The 18549-nt window shown below is 40.5% G+C and overlaps 1 protein-coding gene across 1 annotated transcript in view; it reads right to left on the bottom strand.

Annotated features, from left to right (window-relative positions):
* FAM171B (family with sequence similarity 171 member B) overlaps nt 1–18130 on the bottom strand; it is a 54743-nt gene extending 36613 nt beyond the window's left edge. The window contains exon 1 of the mRNA XM_042440410.1: nt 17831–18130. Coding sequence (XP_042296344.1) covers nt 17831–17999 — 169 coding nt within the window. The 5' untranslated portion in view covers nt 18000–18130. The remainder of the gene's footprint in view (nt 1–17830) is intronic.
* Between the last annotated feature and the right edge of the window lie 419 nt (nt 18131–18549).

Below are 18549 nucleotides of genomic sequence, written 5' to 3' on the forward strand. Positions count from 1 at the left end.
AGGGACCAACTAGTGTGAGGCAGCTTCCTATATTCATAGCTTTTAGCCTTAAAGGTCACATTCAAATATTTTACATAAATAAAAATAGCATGTGTGCATATGTATAAAAATGAGACTAGCAAGCCAAGCTTTGATATGAAAGTCAGAGGGTAAGGAAGGGAACAGGATAAAATTCTCCACCAAGGTTAAGAGCTATTCACAACCCAATTTAAAGTTTGATTGTCCCCTCTCCACTTCCATACCTTAAAAAGCTGCAGTGCTGGCTGAAAACCCTTAGGCTTTGTACTGAATGCATACAATATGCCTCAGCCAGAACCCTTTATAATCACCTTTCAACAGAAACAGATGATCACCATATAGTTGCCATTTTAAGAGGTCCCTTGGATGAAGTGACCATCTGTTCACACTAAAGAGTGCAGGAACACGCAAGCCAAAAATATGACTGGATCCTATCAACAACTGGGTCTCTATGTGGACAGAACCACCATATGAGCATGATGCAAAGCAGTCATAATTGTTAGTGGAGGAAAACAGAAGATAACACACTATTCAGGATTTATTAAAAATGAGATATACAAAAAGGCATAAGGCACCCAAACTTCTCCCTTTCTGTTCAGTCACAAGTTCACATGTTACAGCAGGTAGAACCCTGGAGGAAAAAGAAAAGAAAAAAGATACCAAATACAGTCGTCTCTCCATTTTTGTGGGGGATCCATTCTGGAAACCTACCCACCCCAGCGAAAACAGAAACTCACATATATTCAAGCCCCATTGGCTTGAATGGGCATGCATGCCATTTTAGTCACTGGGGCTTGTCCCTCCATGAGTAATCGAGACCACAGACTTCGAGTTCATGAAAATGGAGGGGTGACTGTATATTTCCACACAAAATTTACAATCAGAATTGATTGTATGATTATACCATGCATGGCCTAGGCACATGAATTGGCATTTACTGGATCTGAATATCACTTAATACTTCTCCTCATATTGTGCTATTCATAATCACAGAGAGGTGTAGTGTATACTTGCACAAAGCAGGACTTCTAAAATTGCCAGTTCCTGACATCCCCTTTTCTGTTTCAGAATTTTTTATATATGAGGAATCCACTGTCAAATTAATTCAGACACTGTCCATGAAACTTAAAAGCAGCATTCACTATAATAAATAATATATGTCTGATAAAATATTTAGAGTTCAAAATTGATATTTACATGAAAGCAGGCTGATTTGTGGAAGCACTGTTTTCTTTCAACATTGTTCATTAAATTTTTCATGGAGGAATAATCAGTGGAGACAAATATAGAAGCATGTGTAAAAAAGAGGGCAAGCATTCAATAACCTTTTCAAAAAGGGCTAAGACAATTCAATGGGTTTACTTCTAATGTACAATCCTCATGAAATGGGTTTTCATTTTAAAAATATACAGTAATTCAAAAGGAAACAAACTATGATGTCTAGTTTCAAAGCTCAATTTAAATTTAGAGAAAAATGTGTATTATCTGAGGCAATTGTGGGTCATAATTCTTATGAAATCAGATACATAATCAAGAAGCAAAGGGCTTCCTCACATAATCATCTCACCCACCCCTTGCAATAAAAGCATAGGGATTATTCATTCTGCCACATTCAGGCATCTTCCCACAAGGCAATATAGCATCTCCATTGTGCAGATTTTTTTTTATTATCATTTTTGAAAATTTAAAGAATAGTACCTGGGCTGTTATGGAATAGTGGGTAGTTATGAACCTGGGAGGTATGGGTTCAATTCAACCATTAAACTGATAGTATGGGCCATAGATTCCCTCTCCAGATTGTTAAGAGAATAAAAATGGATTAATCTTATACATGCTGCTCTAAAGATGTTAGGGGAGAGCAAGCAGAATGCAAGTGCTTTGGCCATATAAGACTGCCAGTGCTATTGTAAACAGAAGTGTGGAATCAAAGGGGTGGGGGGCACATGTTATACACTGTTGTATATCTCCCCCCCCCCCCCACATACACATTAAAAAAAACCCTGAGGCCCCATTTGTCAGTGCTTCACAAATGCAGTTATCACAATGAGCACATCTGTTACAGGAAAGGAATAACATCTCACCCTTATATCATGTTGGAAAGTGTGTATTAAAAGCTAGGAATGATCTATTGCAAATTCTTGTCACTTCTCTCTGTACAACAATTGAAAAATCTTCTATTTCTTCAGGCAAGATTTGCCTGAGGCTGAGAGAGTGTGACTTGCTCATGGTCACCCAGTGGATTTTTATACAAGAGGAGGGAACTGAACCCTGATCTCCAGAGTTATAGACAAATGCTCAAACCATTACCATGCTGGCTCTCACTACATAATAGATCCTGTCAAGATTCCCACTAACCTCATATTTCTAAGAGGTGAGACAAATAATTGGGTCTCAAAATAAACAAAGACTCCAGGAAGGCTTATACATGAACAGTTGGTCTTTCATGCAGCCTGGTGCCAATTCAATAAGAGAAGCCAATGGAGATGTTTTAAGACTGGTGCTATGCCCTCATTATGCCCTTGCCCTTAAAGGGAAGCTCTCTGCAGCTTTGGTGCACCCAGAATTCTTGATTCTTGGCCAAACTGTCTACAGCTTCTGTGAGCTGAAGTTCAAAACACCCAGCGCACTAAAGTTTGGGAAACACTGATGTAGACCATATTCCAATAATCTAGAAGCAGGATATCTTAAGTCTATGAGCCACTGTCACTAGATTACCTCCCCCAGAAATGGACAAAGCTGGCACACACCTACATACCTTTGCGTAACAACCTCTTTTCTAACATGCCTATCCTCAATATCCCTCATTCCTGATTCTTAATATAGCTCTGCTCATTCACCCTTACTGCCTTCAGTGTGTAAGATCATCTGAGTATGCTCACTTTCAAATCCATTCAAGCTTGGTTTGCGAGAGAGAGAGAGAGCATGGACATAAAAATCCCTGGATGCTCAAGTATCATTATATAAAATGGCAAAGTAAAATGCTGCCCCTGATATAAAATGGCAAAACCAAGGTTTGTGGAGGGAGGGGGTACTGGAATATTTTCAAGCCATAGATGGTGGAGTCAGTGGGTGCAGAATCTGTGGATATGGAAGACTGATTGCATTTATATCTGTATTTCCTTAAATTAAGGCCTTCTTATCTTGGGTCTCCTCTCCCTGCTTCCACTGTTGACCATGAAATAAATCCCTCTTGGGGACAGGGACCTATCCATTTTAGTTTCTGCAGTTCTATAAAGACCCATTAATAAACAAAAATAAAGGTGGGGGAGATTAAATGTACAAACAATCCAAGATCAAGTTCAGAGATGTTGTTAATTTTCTGTAGCAAGGAAACAGGAATTCCTGCCCAAGAATCCTAGTTGCCATAGTAGCTTTTGATGCAATTTTAAACAGCAACTGTTCTATAATAAGAGGATAACTGACTGTACTGCTTATGACAGTCAGAATATTCTTATTCCCAAAGACAATAATGAAAATAATAATTTTTCAAAGACCAAGAATGGAACATCAGTCCAGAGAACTTTTAAAGCTCTTCCACAGGATTCTCTTTAGCCCTGGAAAAAAACATTTCTTGCTACCTTAAATGACTCCACAGTTCTGATGCAGGCAATTTATTGTACTCTATTAATAGCACACAAGTATTATTGTATGCAAGACAAATTAATTTCATAGCTGGGTGAGAGTTTGTTAATTTTATTTTTAATGTGATGGTGAACCTTTTAGAGGCAGAGTGCCTAAACGGCAACCCAAAACCCACTTACTTACTGCAAAGTGCCGTGTCCCTCTGGCTTTTTATTAACAAACTCTGGCAAACTCTGTGCTGGGGTGATGGCACATGTGCCCACAGAGAGGGCTCTGTGTGCCACCTCTGGCACGCGTGCCATAGGTTCGCCATCACTGTTTTATACTGAAGCCTGTAAAATGTATTAAAAGACATTTTATCTGAGTATTAAATTAATATGTAACCTATTTAGGCTGTAATCTTGTACACATTTACCTCAGAGTAAGCCCTTTGAATTCTTTAGGATTTCTTTCTGAGTAGACATGCACACAAATATGTTTATGTATATGATTCTTGATTTGGAAGCAAGTTGCCCAAATAGCAATGATGAAAAAGACACAGAGGAGGGGTAAATTTCTGTACTGCCCAATAGGTGAAGGCAAAGTCATAAAACACATATTTAAGCCACAAAATGTAATATAAAGCATAACATACAAGGAAAAAATAAGTAAAAGAAAATCAAAGTGCTTTGGTCCACTTGCAATATATTGAAGGTACCATCAGTGCAATTTCTTCTAAATGCTAGGAGACAGTTATCTGCCACATGGTAATCCCCTTTTGAAATTTTGGGGAGGCCTCAGTGGTAGATTATGACATAGCATGATGGATTATTTTTCCAAAAAGAAGAACAAAAATAAAAGCCACACTGGGCTGCCAGCATGTTTTCTTAGTCAATAATTTTACTGCAATCCACTTCCTAACTGATTCTGTTTAGGGTTTCATCTTCCAACACATTTTTAAAACTAGTACTTATTGTTGTTTTTTCCGGCGACCTCCTAGTTTGAATGAATGGATAAAAATAACCAGTTCAACACTGATAATGGGTGGGGCTCAAGGAGGAGAGACCGGATGGATAAAAGAGGTTACAAGAACTCAAAAATAGTTTGCTGGAACAGCAGGGCTAATGCATTCATTTTACATCTTTTGTCAAATAGGCTTGGAGCAACTAGCAAAATATGGAGGATTTAAGATCCTCCATTTTTCTTAAATGTCCTACATTTTGGGCTGAGTTTTGTCCTGCAGCTGTCCTACAGCTTGGTCTAGATTTTGTCCTACATTTTGTCCCAGGTTTTAGCGGACAATTATGGCAACCCTACCTTAGGGTCATTATAAACTGGAAACCACTTGAAGGTACACAACACCTTCCAAGTCACCAATCCTGTCTGATCTTGGAAACCAAGCTGGATCAACCCTGGTTAGTATTTGGATGGGAGACCGCCAAAGAATGCTGTAGACTCTATTTCAGAAGAAGAAAATGGAGAACTACCTCTAAGTATTCCTTGTCTAAGAAAATTCTATGAAATTCATGAAGTCTCCATAAGTCGACAGGAACATGAGGGCACATACACACATACTATTGAAGCCCACCAGAATCCTTTTAAAATTCATAATATCCTACTCTCTTCACCTGAAAATGGCAGCCTGAAACCAAGAGGAGATTAATGTTTTAAAACAGGGGTAGGCAACCTGCGGCCCGACGAGGCCTTAGGACCGGCCCCAGCCCGATCCTGCCGCCGATTTCGCCAGGGCCTTTGGGGGGCAATTGTCTATAGAAGCCTCAGAAACATGCATTTATATTAACATTTTTTTAAAAATCAGCAATTTTTTTCGCGTGTCCTCCATTTTTAAAAAAAAGTGTCTTCCATTTGAAAATTTTGTCCTACATTTGTCCTGGTTTATTTATATTTAATTTTTTTTTAAAATTATTTAATTATTTATTTTTTGGCTTCCGCCCCCCAGTTGTCTGAGGGACAGCAACCCGGCCCCCGGCTCAAAAAGGTTGCCTACCCCTGTTTTAAAATAACCAGCTAGTCAGTAAAAGCAGCCACTGAAGTACCTGACACATATAAAGCACAATCTACAAAGAAAAAAGACACAAATGAGACAGCATGAGAGGGAAAGAGGAGGTATATCTGAAGTTCAAGATGACTAGCAGCTTAAATTGGAAGACAACAGGAAGCTACTGCAAACTTAAAAGCACTGCTACTGTGATAATATCCTCAAAGACAAGTAGCAGCTTCAATATCAATTTTTAAAGACAGCCCCCCTCCACACACACACACAAACACTTGCCTGTGGCATCATATGTACTTATGACCATGTCAAGCTCATAGTCACATTTTTTGTCTCCTTCCTTTCATGAGTAGGGGTGCATCTACATTGTAGAAATAATGCGGTTTGACACCACTTTAAGTGTTGTAGCTCCATCGTATGGAATCGTGGAATTTGTAGTGTTACAAGGTCTAAGGCCTTCTCTGCCAGAATGCTGGTAACTCACAACACTACAAATCCCAGCATTCTGTAGGATGGAGACATGGCAGTTAAATTATGTCAAAGTGCATTATTTCTACAATTTGGATGCATCTTCAATGTGCAACTATCATGGTTTGTATAACGAGAACAGCACTTGTTCATTCTGCCAAAATCATGCAGATCGCAAGGGCAACATACACTGCAGACTGCCTACATAGCAGCTCTGATTTACAGAATTCTACTGGGCCTGAAATTTTGCAACAGCCCTGTAGACATTCAAAGCACTTGATTGGGTGCTTCTGTCATGCGCAAACTAGTTTGGCGTTCCTTCTTCAACAGCATGAATAAAGTGCAGAGAGGCTACAATCTGAAAAAATGGGCCACAAGTGCATCAAACTAATAGAAAAGGAATAATTTGTCAAATTGGCAAAAAGTGTACATGACCAACATAGTAAACAAAACATAAGTGAAAGAAGATGGATATTACACCCTAGAGAGAGCCAGTATGGTGTAGTGGTTTTGAGTGTTGGACTATGACTCTGGAGACCAGGTTTCGATTCCCAGTTTGGCCATGAAATCCACTGGGTGACCTTAGGCAAGTCACATTCTCTCAGCCTCAGGGGAAGGGAAGGGGAAACTTCCTCTGAACAAATCTTGCCAAGAACCCCTCTCCCCCACGCTAGGTTCACCTTAGGGTCTCCATAAGTTGGAAATGACTTGAAGGCACACAACAAACAACAAACTGCACCCCAGGCAGCAAGCTAGACCTTACAAAACGGAGAATAGGCTGGACTAAAATATAAATCCCATTACACAGTTATACTTCTCTTTCCCAAAGGATGAGGGACACCAGGGTTTTTAGTTTGTTTTAATTATATTTTATGTCTTGATATTGTGTTTTTAATCTGTTATATTTTTTTAATACTTTCATAAGGAGGGGAGGGATTATAATGTTTTTAATTTTATATTTTACTCTGTTATAATTACTGTTGGTTCGCCACAGGGCGGTATACAAATAAATATTATTATTATTATTATGATTATTATTATGAGTAATAACTGAAAATTGCATAGCATATTTCAGATGTTCAGCTTGAACTCCTATCACCTTTTGTGTAAGTGAAATCACTATGCAGTATTTTCACAGGTTCGGCTGTCTCTGACAGATATACCAGTGTTATTGACTGTTATTTCTGACAAAATGAACTGCTACAGCACAGAAAACTAGCTGAAATAGAACAGAAACTGCAGATTACCCAAAAGACTTATGTTAAAAAGGGGGTCACTGTATTGTCGGAATGCAAGGTAGAACCTTCCAAGAAACATGGGCTTATGAACCCAGTCAAACAAAAGCTTGTCCAAGTTATGTTTTCTTTGATAAATATAAACACACATTATTGGTTTCATGATGTCTGTGAAAGCTATGCACCCATTTTTCCCACCCCTCAAAAGAACACAAATTACACAGACAGTGTGCATTACAATGTCAAAGGAATCCATGTTTTCCCCATGACTGTACTGAGCTACCCTGCAATTCCTTTTTCTTTATGCAAGATTTATAATATCCTGCCTTACTTCTTTATTGCACTAATCTCCCATCTTCAACAGGGTTTAGTGTTCCATTCTGACTTCAATCAACCTTATCTTCAATTTCTGATAGTGAAGCATTCTTTAAAAGGGTTTAAGTTGTCCATGAGGTCACATAAACACCACCTCTAAAACCTCGGCTGCAGATATCCAGCCACAGGTTTCACATGAAAGTGAAGTCAGGGATCATGTTACAAGACCAAGGTGAGAAGTGTTCGGAACACTGCTCCTTTAAAATGTTGTACAGTAAAAAAGTTTGTATGGCTGGAAAGGATAAGTAACACCAGGTGTCAACCCTTAGCTATCTCCACTGTATATAAGTGCTCTGAGTCTCAAGGCATATGTGGGTTGAGAGTGGGTTATTGTATAGCAGACACTGAATATTGGTGGGAGTTGGAAGGAGAGTTTTATAAATACCTTGTACATATTACAACAAGAGATAAAAGCTTCCAAGGACTTTGGAAGAATCCAAATGTGTTTGTGAATTATTCAAGGTTGGTCAGTGCAGTATTGCCAAATAATGCAAACTGAGCTGGTGCTTCTGCACTCTGCTGTTAATAGCTACTGTTGAGAACAATTATCTCACAGTGCTGAAAGTTGGCATCTCTGCTGGACCTAGGTTTTGTGGTTTTGTTGCTGCACATCAGCAGGACATAGAAGAGGGTCACCAAGAAGAGATAAAAGAAATATAGATGGGTTTTTCCTCTCCTCCTTTTTTCCCATTTATCAAGTCAAATCTATGGAAGGAGTAATAAAAATATGTATTTTCTGGATGCTTACATATCGCAGAAATTCTGCTCACAAGCCAAATTTGGGATCAAATATTCACAGCCAAGCACTGAGTGGCTCTGAGTACTAGCAAGCATCATTAAGTACAGAGGTTCTGAATAATTTACTTAATAATACCTAGCATGTATACAGCACTGGAGAGGGTTCAAAGTGCTTTGTATTATTATGTTTTGTAATTCTCACAGTATCATCTTCAGGTTACAAATGTGGAGAAAGAAGTAGGAATGGTTGTGCTCTATCTTGCTCTCTCCGTCTCCAAATCTTTAATCAAACGACTTCTGTCTCTTGGTCACACTGAGAAAAATAATAGTTTCATTAGCAGTGCAACATTATAATAATGTTGGGCATAAATTTTACTGCTACAGTAACTGCAAAAACACATTTTTTAAAAAATGTAGTAGCTTTACTGATAGGATGGGCAGCTACTAAAATTCTTCCAACGCTCTACAGCACCCTCTGGGGCCACACACAACCCATTTTTCATGCCTTCCTCAAAATCTAGAGTCCAATTTTTAAAGTTTCCTCCAGATCCTGAAGGAGTGTCCACTGTATTTGGGAGTATTTCCTATGGGTGTTTTTTTTTGGGGGGGGGGGTGTCATATAGGCCTCTATATTGATATCCTGCACACCGAATATGCAATATAATTGACAAAAGGACCTATTAGAGGCTTTAGGAGTGCTATCTACCATTTGGGGAAAGCATTACAGTTGGCTCTCCATATCAATAGATTTTTAATCCATGGATTCAAGTATGTACATAATTTATACACTGTAGAAATAATGCAGTTTGACACTAGCCATGGCTCCTTCCTACAGAATTCTGAGATTTGTAATTTTGTAAGACACCTGCATTCTTTACGAGAGAAAGTTAAAGACCTTGTGAAACTATAAATCCCACAATTACATAGTACGGACCTAAAGAACTTAAAGTGGTGTCAAACTGCATTATTTCTACAATGTAGGTGGTGTGTGCATGGGCCAGGATATTCCAGGAGTAGGGCTGACTCCGGAGCTGCCCTATTACTGTTCTGATGCTAGGTAGAACAAAGTCAAAACGGGGCACTCAACATAGATGACATGGTTGGGCGCCTCATTCTGACCTCAAGAGCAAGCAACATGCAGCAGCGATGTCAGGCAGCAGAGTGGGATGCATTTTAAACACTGCCTGGTGTTGGAATGGAGGGCTCTGGATCTTCTGGGCATATCCAAAGCAAACAGAGACTTATTTTTCTAAGTTTCTAATAAACAAGTATTATTGTATCCTTTAAGTTGGCCATCATCATATTTTGCACCAGTAGTTTCCATAACATTCAGTTTGTGAGAAGTTGAATTATAATTTTTATATCCCTGATCCACTACCTGTCCATTTCAGTAGATAAACAGTGCTAGGAAGATAAAAATATTCTTTCTGCCTATCAATACCACACTGCATAATTGTTTTAACCTCTACTGTAATCAGCTGCCTGTTTCTAACTTTGTATTTTTATTTTTTAAGGAACACTGGCATAATGTCAGAATAGCTACATTCGAACAAGAATAATTAAGATAGGGATGCTGAAATCACTATTTGTGAGAACTCTGTGCAAAAATATTGTATTTACATAACTGTCTGTTTCTTTCCCTTAAAGGCATTTATTTCAAACTGACTTAGTATTAACAGATAAAAGGGATGGCATATGTATGGGTTGTTGGAATGCAATCCTCATCAGCCTTAGACAGCATAAACAATGGTAGGGGATGATGGGAAATGAAGTCCAACAGCATAGCATTTTAAACAAGGAATAAACTTTTGCTAAATTTTATTAAGACAAAACTCATCATATGACTCCCTGTAGGATTTAGTTCTTGTCATGTGAGTATTTAATATCTTTTTTCCTAAACTAATATTCCAAACACACGAACTTTTCCTCATAGAGAAAATGCATGATCATTGTTGTCACCCATTTCCTATTACTTTTTAGGCTGTAAAATGTCCTTTAAAGGAGGGAGGAGGAGATAGTTGTATTCAGGATTCCAATGTGGCCACCCCAGTGGTTTATTTAAGGACATTACAGGACCAACAGCCTCCTTTCTAATGTTCCCTTCCTCTCACAGCATGGAATTTGCCCTTTTCTCCAAATGCAATACACAACATGGTTTTCACTAAGCTAACCATCAAGAAGCCATGGCTGAGTCTGCAAAAGCTAAGCAGGATGGTTGATGATAAGGAGATCTGGAGATCTTTCATTCACAGGGTCACTATAAGTCAAAGTAAACTTGAAGGCAATTAACAACAACAAATCTCATATCACAACCAGATCTCTCACTGCCAGTTTAGACCCTATTACTTTATATGTGGCCTTCAGAATTGTTGCCCCAAAGTGTTTCATTTTACACATAATTGCCCAGAACTCATTTATCATTTTGTGCCCATACCTGTGGTTTGGAGTTCTTTGCCATTCCTCTGATTATTTGCTGCTTTTTGAAAAATTGGCCACTTCACTGCCATCTCTAGATTTTTTATGAATCAAGTACCAGTTCTGAGGCCCTACTTTTTATTTTCCTCTATTGTGATACCTTCCCACTTCCTACTGTTCTCTACTATTTGCTCGTCAACCATTTAATGATACATGACTAATTGACTCTTACCATCCTATTAAGAGTTTCACTTTCTTATTGCATCACTGCAAAGTTCTTTCATTATATGATGAAGGACTCTGTCAAAAAGTTTTACAGGCAAGTGCAAAATAAATCTTGTTGGGAGCATATGCTTGCATTTCCTGGGGTCACAAGTGCATATATGTTTACGTTTATTGTGCAAATGATCCGCAGCCCCTGGCACAAATACACATACACACACACCATGCCACTCACATAAAGCTACTTTACTATACCTACACAAAAATATGTATACACATACAGAGAGAGAGAGAACCATTTAGTGGTCGAGGAAGGCAGAGGGCATCTGGACAGTATCCAGCTGGGAGAAAAGAGCAGCCATAATCCTCCCAGAACTCCAAAATACTCAGTAGAATAATTTCCTGGTCTACTCCAGATCTGTTCTTTAAAAACTGATAATAAGACTGTTTTTCAATCTTCTAATGAAGATACATGCCTGTGTTAAAACTGTACCTTTTTGTTTGATGACTCATAATATTTTGATCCTTTATTTAAGCTGCCTTGAATCCAGTTGTAGGAGAAAAGTGGGGTATAAATAAAATAAATAAATGTATTAACATTTTGATGTATGCTGTCTTAAATTCACCAAACAATTTGCATTTAATTTGTTTACAAGGCACTAAATGTCATCAAATTATTCCCCTTTGATTTTGTACTTTGTTCCTCAAAAGAAAAAATGGCTGAGGCATGGGAAATATATAACAATTGGACCAAATTACCTTTGGGGTCCCATTCCCAACTCTGCCAGTAGGAACATTTTTGACACTGAAAAAAGTTAAGAAAAATCCATTGAGATTTTCTGTCATTTCCTCTGCCATTACTCCTTTCGTATCTCTGAATTCTAATGGGCTGCCTGTCTGGTTTCTGATATACTGGTCCTGCCTGTCTTAATATTTTTAGCAATGGACTCATTTTTAATTTGCCTTATTATCAGATCAACATCCCCCCCCCCTGAATGTGTGCTTATTTTTATTCTATGTAAGGTCTCATATTTTAAAGGATGAAAAAAATGTAAATTCTTGTATTTTAATTTCTTTTACACTATTTAACCACACTGGAATAATCTTGGGATATCCTAACTTAATTCTAAATCCTATCTGTTAACTGAAATGCAAAATAATTTCCAGGCTCACCATCTCTCTTTCTGTTCTGAACCTGGTGATAACAAGCTTAAAATGAAAACCAATTATAAAATAATTTATGAGATGTATAAAATAAGCAAGCAAAAACTAGGAATAGGCTTTTAGATTACCTCTTTTGTTGTTGACTGTTAAATATTTTGCCTTTAACTATACTGGCATGAAATAATAAAGAAGGTCAACGATGAAAGTGGAAAGGCAGGCTTAATGGTGAACATGAAGAAAATAAAAATTATAACTACAGAAATTCAACTAGACAATGAAGAAACTGAATCAGTTAGAGTTTCTGTACCTAGGATCAAATATTGATCAGAATGGTGGCTGCAGCCAAATAAAACAACTAGGTTGGAAAAGGTAGCTTTGAAAGAACTAGAGATCTTAAAGAGTAAAGATATACAACTGAGCATTAAAATCAGAATCATCCAAGCCACAGTTTCCCCCATCACCATGGATGGATGTGAGAGCTGGCCAGTGGAAAAAAGATAAGAAGAAAATAAACTCATTTGAGATGTGGTGCTGGAGAAGAGTGCTGAGGATACTATGGACAACTAAAAAGACAAAACCAGAACTGTCCCTGGAAGGCCAAACTGATGAAACTGAGGGTGTCATACTTTGGCCACATCATGAGAAGGTACAATTCACTAGAAAATAATGCCAGGAAAGGTGGACGTCAGTAGAAAGAGAAAAAGACCATGCACCAGACGGTTAGATTCAATCAAAGGGACCAAAGGTCTACAAGACTTAAGCAAAGCAGTGGAGGATAGGGTAGAAGTATTTAAAGTACTTTTAACAATTTTATCTTTTTAACTGTATTTTATTCTTTTAATATGTAACTTGTTTTAATATTGTAATAATTTAATTGTATTTTAATGTATTATTTTTGTATGCTTTTAATTATGCTGTTTTTTTTAATGTTGTGAGCCAACCTGAATCCCAGTTTTAGGAAAACGATGGGATATAAATAAATATCATCATCATCATCATCATTGGGGGGGAGGGCTTGGAGGTGTCTCATCCACAGGGTTGGCATGAGTCAGGGATGACTTAAAGGCAGTTAACAATAACAACAACAACATATTTTTTCTAGTTGATTACTGCCCTCTTGTAAGAAAAAAAGAACTGGCCTAAACTGAACCCCTCCACTCTCTTCCAGTCTGCTCTCTGATGAGGGAGGACATGGTGTATGTAACCTGTCTCTCTCTGATTCTTTTCTCTTTTAGATTAGTTTAGAAAAGATCACTCTACTTCTATCCAAGAATATGTTTCTTTAATAAATGTTCCTCACGTTGCAAGTTCTAAACTTATATTTCTGCCTGCACTTTGGTTCTTTGCTCCCCTCCTTCCCTCCTTGTCGCTTTCTCTGCTTTCCTATCTGTCCTCCCTCCATCTTTCTCCCATGGCTGCCCATGTGGAGGGAAAGAGCCCACTTTGTCTTGCTCTCACAGCATACACCCCCCCTTCCCCAAAAGGACCTTCTTGAGGATGGTGAGAGGAGATGAGGGGTGCTGCCAGAGTCCTGGGTGGTTTCCTTGCTGTCCCTGCTCTCTCTCTCTCTCTAGTTTGCGTTTGTCCCTTCTTCTCACCCAGTCTGGACAAACTCACAAATAATCAAATATGTGAATGTTAAACCCACGAATGAGAATGGGAATGACCAAAAAGCTGGGTAAAACAAGTTGAGTTGCTCTTCTTTTTGTGGTACAGGAACCTATCAATGTTCTTTCCACATCATTTCTGCCTCTGATACCAAATTTTCTATTTATTTATTAATTTCACTTCTTTGCCGCTTTCCTCCCAAAAAGGGATCCAAGGTGGCTCACAAGATAAAAACATTATTAAAACATCACAATGAAAATTTCAAACAATTAAAATAATTTTGTCAAATATTTTAAAAATAATGCCCTGAAACTCATCTACTACATTAACTGAGGTATACCTGTTGGTTTGGCATGGAGGTTAGGGGAACAGGACCTCTATGAAAGTGACAATTTCACCAAAAATGCAGACCAAACAAAGTCCTGACACTTTAGTCAAATAATCACATATTTCAAAGGTTTCCTTAGAGTGCCATCCTACACAATGCAATCCTATACACGTTTACTCAGATTTAAGCTCCACTGAGTTCAATAAAGCTTAATTCCAGATAGTTATGTATACGGTTGTCGCCTTAAGCTCTTAAAAACATAGCCATGACATCAATAGAGCAGAAGCACTGAGCTGCCTGTGAAAGAGGAATGGAATCAAGGATTTTCTCAACTGCTCTGCTGTATTATGACCATAGCGTTTCAAAGCTTAAATGAAGAACATCTTAGAGAAGTCTTGTTTTTGTGCTCCTTGAAGTCATTTTGGGCTTATGGCAACCCCAGGGCAAACCTATGACAGGGTTTTCTTGGCAGAATTTGCTTTCCTCTAAGGCAGAGAGCAATTTCTTCAGGGGTTTGCCATTGCCTTTACTGAGGCTGAGAGCATGTGACTTGCCCATGGTCAGCTAATGGGTTTCATGGTCAAGCTGAGCATCGAACCTTGGTCTCCAGAGTAATAACCACCACATCACAATGGCTCTCTGGAGAAGTGTGCTGAACTAAGGTAATTTTCATGCTAACATCTGCCATTGCTTATCTCAAATGTTAAAAAAGAGCTTCAAGCACTTGTTCTTTTGCATTGCTGCTATAATGTAGGGACATCTGCAGTGCACATCCAATGCAAGTAATAGCCACATTTCTCTATTCACTTCTGCCAGGAAGGGGTGGGGGGTATCCATTTTTCTTGCTTAGCAGAGTACCCTAAAAAACAAGTGAGCTCATCGATTATGCTAGTCATCAAAGACACGTAGGCATGTGCAAGCCATTACATTATAGATGTGCACATGAATTTGCTGAGCCATGCTTACTACGTAGATAGCATTATCTTCCAGCCACTTCTCCCCCTCTTTGCCTTAAAATGACAGCAGCAGCAACAGCAACAGCAGCAACACTACAGTATTTCAGTCACAGAGAGGGGAAAAGCCAGGAATAGATTTTAAAATGACTCCTGCTTTGAAGTTAAAGCAACACAATTCTTCAGCATCAGCCAAAGGCAGACAGACATGGCAGAAGCCCCCACTTCATTTTTGCAAATTAGATCACCAACGATGCATCACAGACCTCCTGACACAGATAAGCCTGGCTGGATGTGTCACACACTGCATATACTTGAGCTCCCACCAAATAAGAGTGAACAGTCTGTTCTGCGGAGAACCAGAAATACGCAGCACTAAATGATGCACAGCATTTTTTTTTCAGATACGCCACTTTCCTCTCCCAGTGTAAGCCGCATCACTCCATCCTTCGGAGCAGAGGAATAATAATCCATGCATAAAAGAGGGTACTTTCCCCTTCTGTGGGAATTGGGAAGGAAGATCAAGTCGCAATATGCCAATATTGTGGCTTTCAGGCCAGGCTTTAAAGTCTAGCAGCTGCTGCTCTAGGGGAGCTGTTAAAATCCCAGCAATGGGAAAGAAGAGCAACTGGAGGGCTAATGCACATCCCCCAGAGGCAAGGAAGAGGCTTCATTAAGCACACAGTAGCCAAGGCCCTTCCCCCAGCCACAGGGCCCATAAATAACAAGCAGCACATGCCTGTCAATAGGTGTTCCACTGGGGAAAAGAAAGGGGGGATGAAAAGGGAAGACTGCATGATGTAAAGGGAAAGTGGAGGCACAGAACAGGGGTTTAGAGGGAATGAGGAAGAAAAGCTGTGGTGCGCAGAGGAGGTGCAGAGAGGGAAGAGATGCCACCTCTGGGGACAGGTACACCAAGTGATGGTTAAACCATTTTGATATGAATGTTGTGGATAAGAGCAGCAGCTGTATGGGGCAGGGAAGCATGAGGCATTACTTCCAGATAAGTATGTATAGGATTGTAACCGTAAGCACTTATTGACCTGAAGCATGAGGCAATCTTGTATGGGGAGAATGACACTCAAAACATCCCATCCACTCAAACTCGTGTATGTGTGTGTGTGTGTGTGTGTGTATTACAACGGGGGAAATGCATTCCTTTTCCTGCTCCTGATTTATACTGCTGTCCCCCTGTATCCACAGATTCTTTATCCATGGATTCGAGCATGGCTTGAAATGTATCATATATATAATATAAGCCAACCTTGATTTTGCCATTTATATAAGGGACACTATTTACTGTGCCATTCTATTTAATGGCACCTGAGCATCCATGGATTTTTGCATCCACGGTGGGTCCTGGAACCAAACCCCCCAGGGATACAAGGGCCTACTATAGTCATGACCCTATATAACTGAGAGACAGTGGCTTGGTGGTTTGAGTGTTGGACTGGGACTCTGAAGACCAGGGTTCAAATCCCTGCTCACCCATGGATCCCATTGGGTGAACCTGGGCAAGTCACATTCTCTCAATCTCGAAGGATGGGAATGGCAAACACCCTCCGAAGAAGCTTGCCAAGAAAACCCTGTGACAGGGGTCGCTTTAGGGTCACCATAAGTTGGAAATGACCTGAAGCCACAGAACAACAACAACAACAACAAAAGTCAGTAATGACTTGAAAGCACACAAGACCAAATTGGGCCTTTTTTTCCCAACCCAAATACCCTAAAGGCCCCAGATCCTGTCTGATATTGGAGGCTAAAGGGGCTGGGCTCTGGTTAGCACTTGGATGGCAGACCGCCAATGCATAAAAATACCAGGTGCCATAGGCTACATTTCAGAAGAAGGATCTGGCAAAACCATCTGAGTCTCCCTTGCCTGAGAAAATCCGCCATCAGTGGAGAGGCCATTTTAAGGCACATACACACAGAGAGTTGTTTGTTGTTGATTTCAGGGGGAGAGGCAGAGGAGGCATAGGGCCAGAAGGGGAAAGGATTCCTCCCAGCCCTCCCCCACACAAAATGTTAGACACACATACATATCCACACACACATATATATGTACACATCACATACATACATATGCAGAGAGAATGACCCTTACTCACATATGTATACACATCCATGTTGTTGTGTGCCTTTAAGTCGCTTTCACTTCTTTTATGGTGGCCCTATATGGTGACCCTATCATGGGTTTTTCTTGGCAAGGTTTGTTCAGGGGAGTTTTACCCTTGCCTTCTCCTGAGGCTGAGAGAGTGTGACTTCTTGCTCCAAGGTCCCCCAGTGGGTTTCCATGGCCAAGTGGGGATTCAAGCTCTGCTCTCCAGACTCCAAACACACACACACACACACACACACACACACCACCCCACACATATACACATATTCATATACACATAGATACATATACATGTGTGTGCGTGTGCATACATATGTATGTCTGTGTATATATAGGTGTGCGTGCATATATATGTGTGTGTCTGTATATATGTGTTTGTGTGTGTGCGCATGTATGTATGTGTGTATATATATGTATGTGTGCATGTGTATGTGCATGATTGTGTGCATGTGTGTGTGTGTGTATATACACACACACACACACAGCATATGTGTATACATGTAGGTGTCCCTATCTGTGTGTGTGTAAATACAGACCTAGAGAGAGGCCTCCCAGTGGGGCTGCTGTCCCGGGGAGAAGGCTCTCTGAAGGCGGGGGGAGAGAGGGACCTACCTGGGCCAGGCGTGGCGGCGCGGGTCCCTCTGCGGACGGTGGCCGTGCTGCTGCCGGGTCTGAGGCCGGAGGCTGAGGAGGAGCCCCGGGGTCCCTGCAGGATCAGCCCCAGCAGAGGGAGCAGCAGGAGCAGCCCCAGCCTTCTCCTCCGGCCCCAGAGCCCCGGCATGGCGACGACGAGGAGGAGGATCCCCCGGGCAGCAGAGGAGGCATATTGCGGCGGGGGCACCGGAGCAGCCAGCCAGCCAGCTCCCCGAATCCCCGCAAGACCCTGCCTGCCTGCCGCCTGCCTTCCTTCCTTCCTTCCTTCCTTCCTTCCTTCCTTCCTTCCTTCCTTCCTTCCCCGCTTCGCCCGCGCGCCCACTCCCAGGAAAAGAGGGAGGGAGGGAGGGAAGAGGGGTCCCGGCGGCGGCAGCCAGTCAGGTCTCTCTGCCTCTGGAGTGGAGGGGCTGCTCTCTCTCCACTCAGCCTCACCTGCACTGCTAGGCCCTCCTGGCCTGGGTCCCTCCAGGCTCCCCCAGAAATGATGGGGAAGACCCCATGACACACACACACACGGAGATATATATATATATATATATATACACACACACACACACACACGTATACACACATACACACACATATACATACACACACATACACACTGCCCATCTGGCCTTCTCAGGACCATTTTCTCATTCCCAGCCAAAGGTGGCTTTACTAAGGTTGCTGTCACC

Source organism: Sceloporus undulatus, chromosome 1, assembly GCF_019175285.1.
Source record: "Sceloporus undulatus isolate JIND9_A2432 ecotype Alabama chromosome 1, SceUnd_v1.1, whole genome shotgun sequence".
NCBI lineage: Eukaryota > Metazoa > Chordata > Lepidosauria > Squamata > Phrynosomatidae > Sceloporus > Sceloporus undulatus.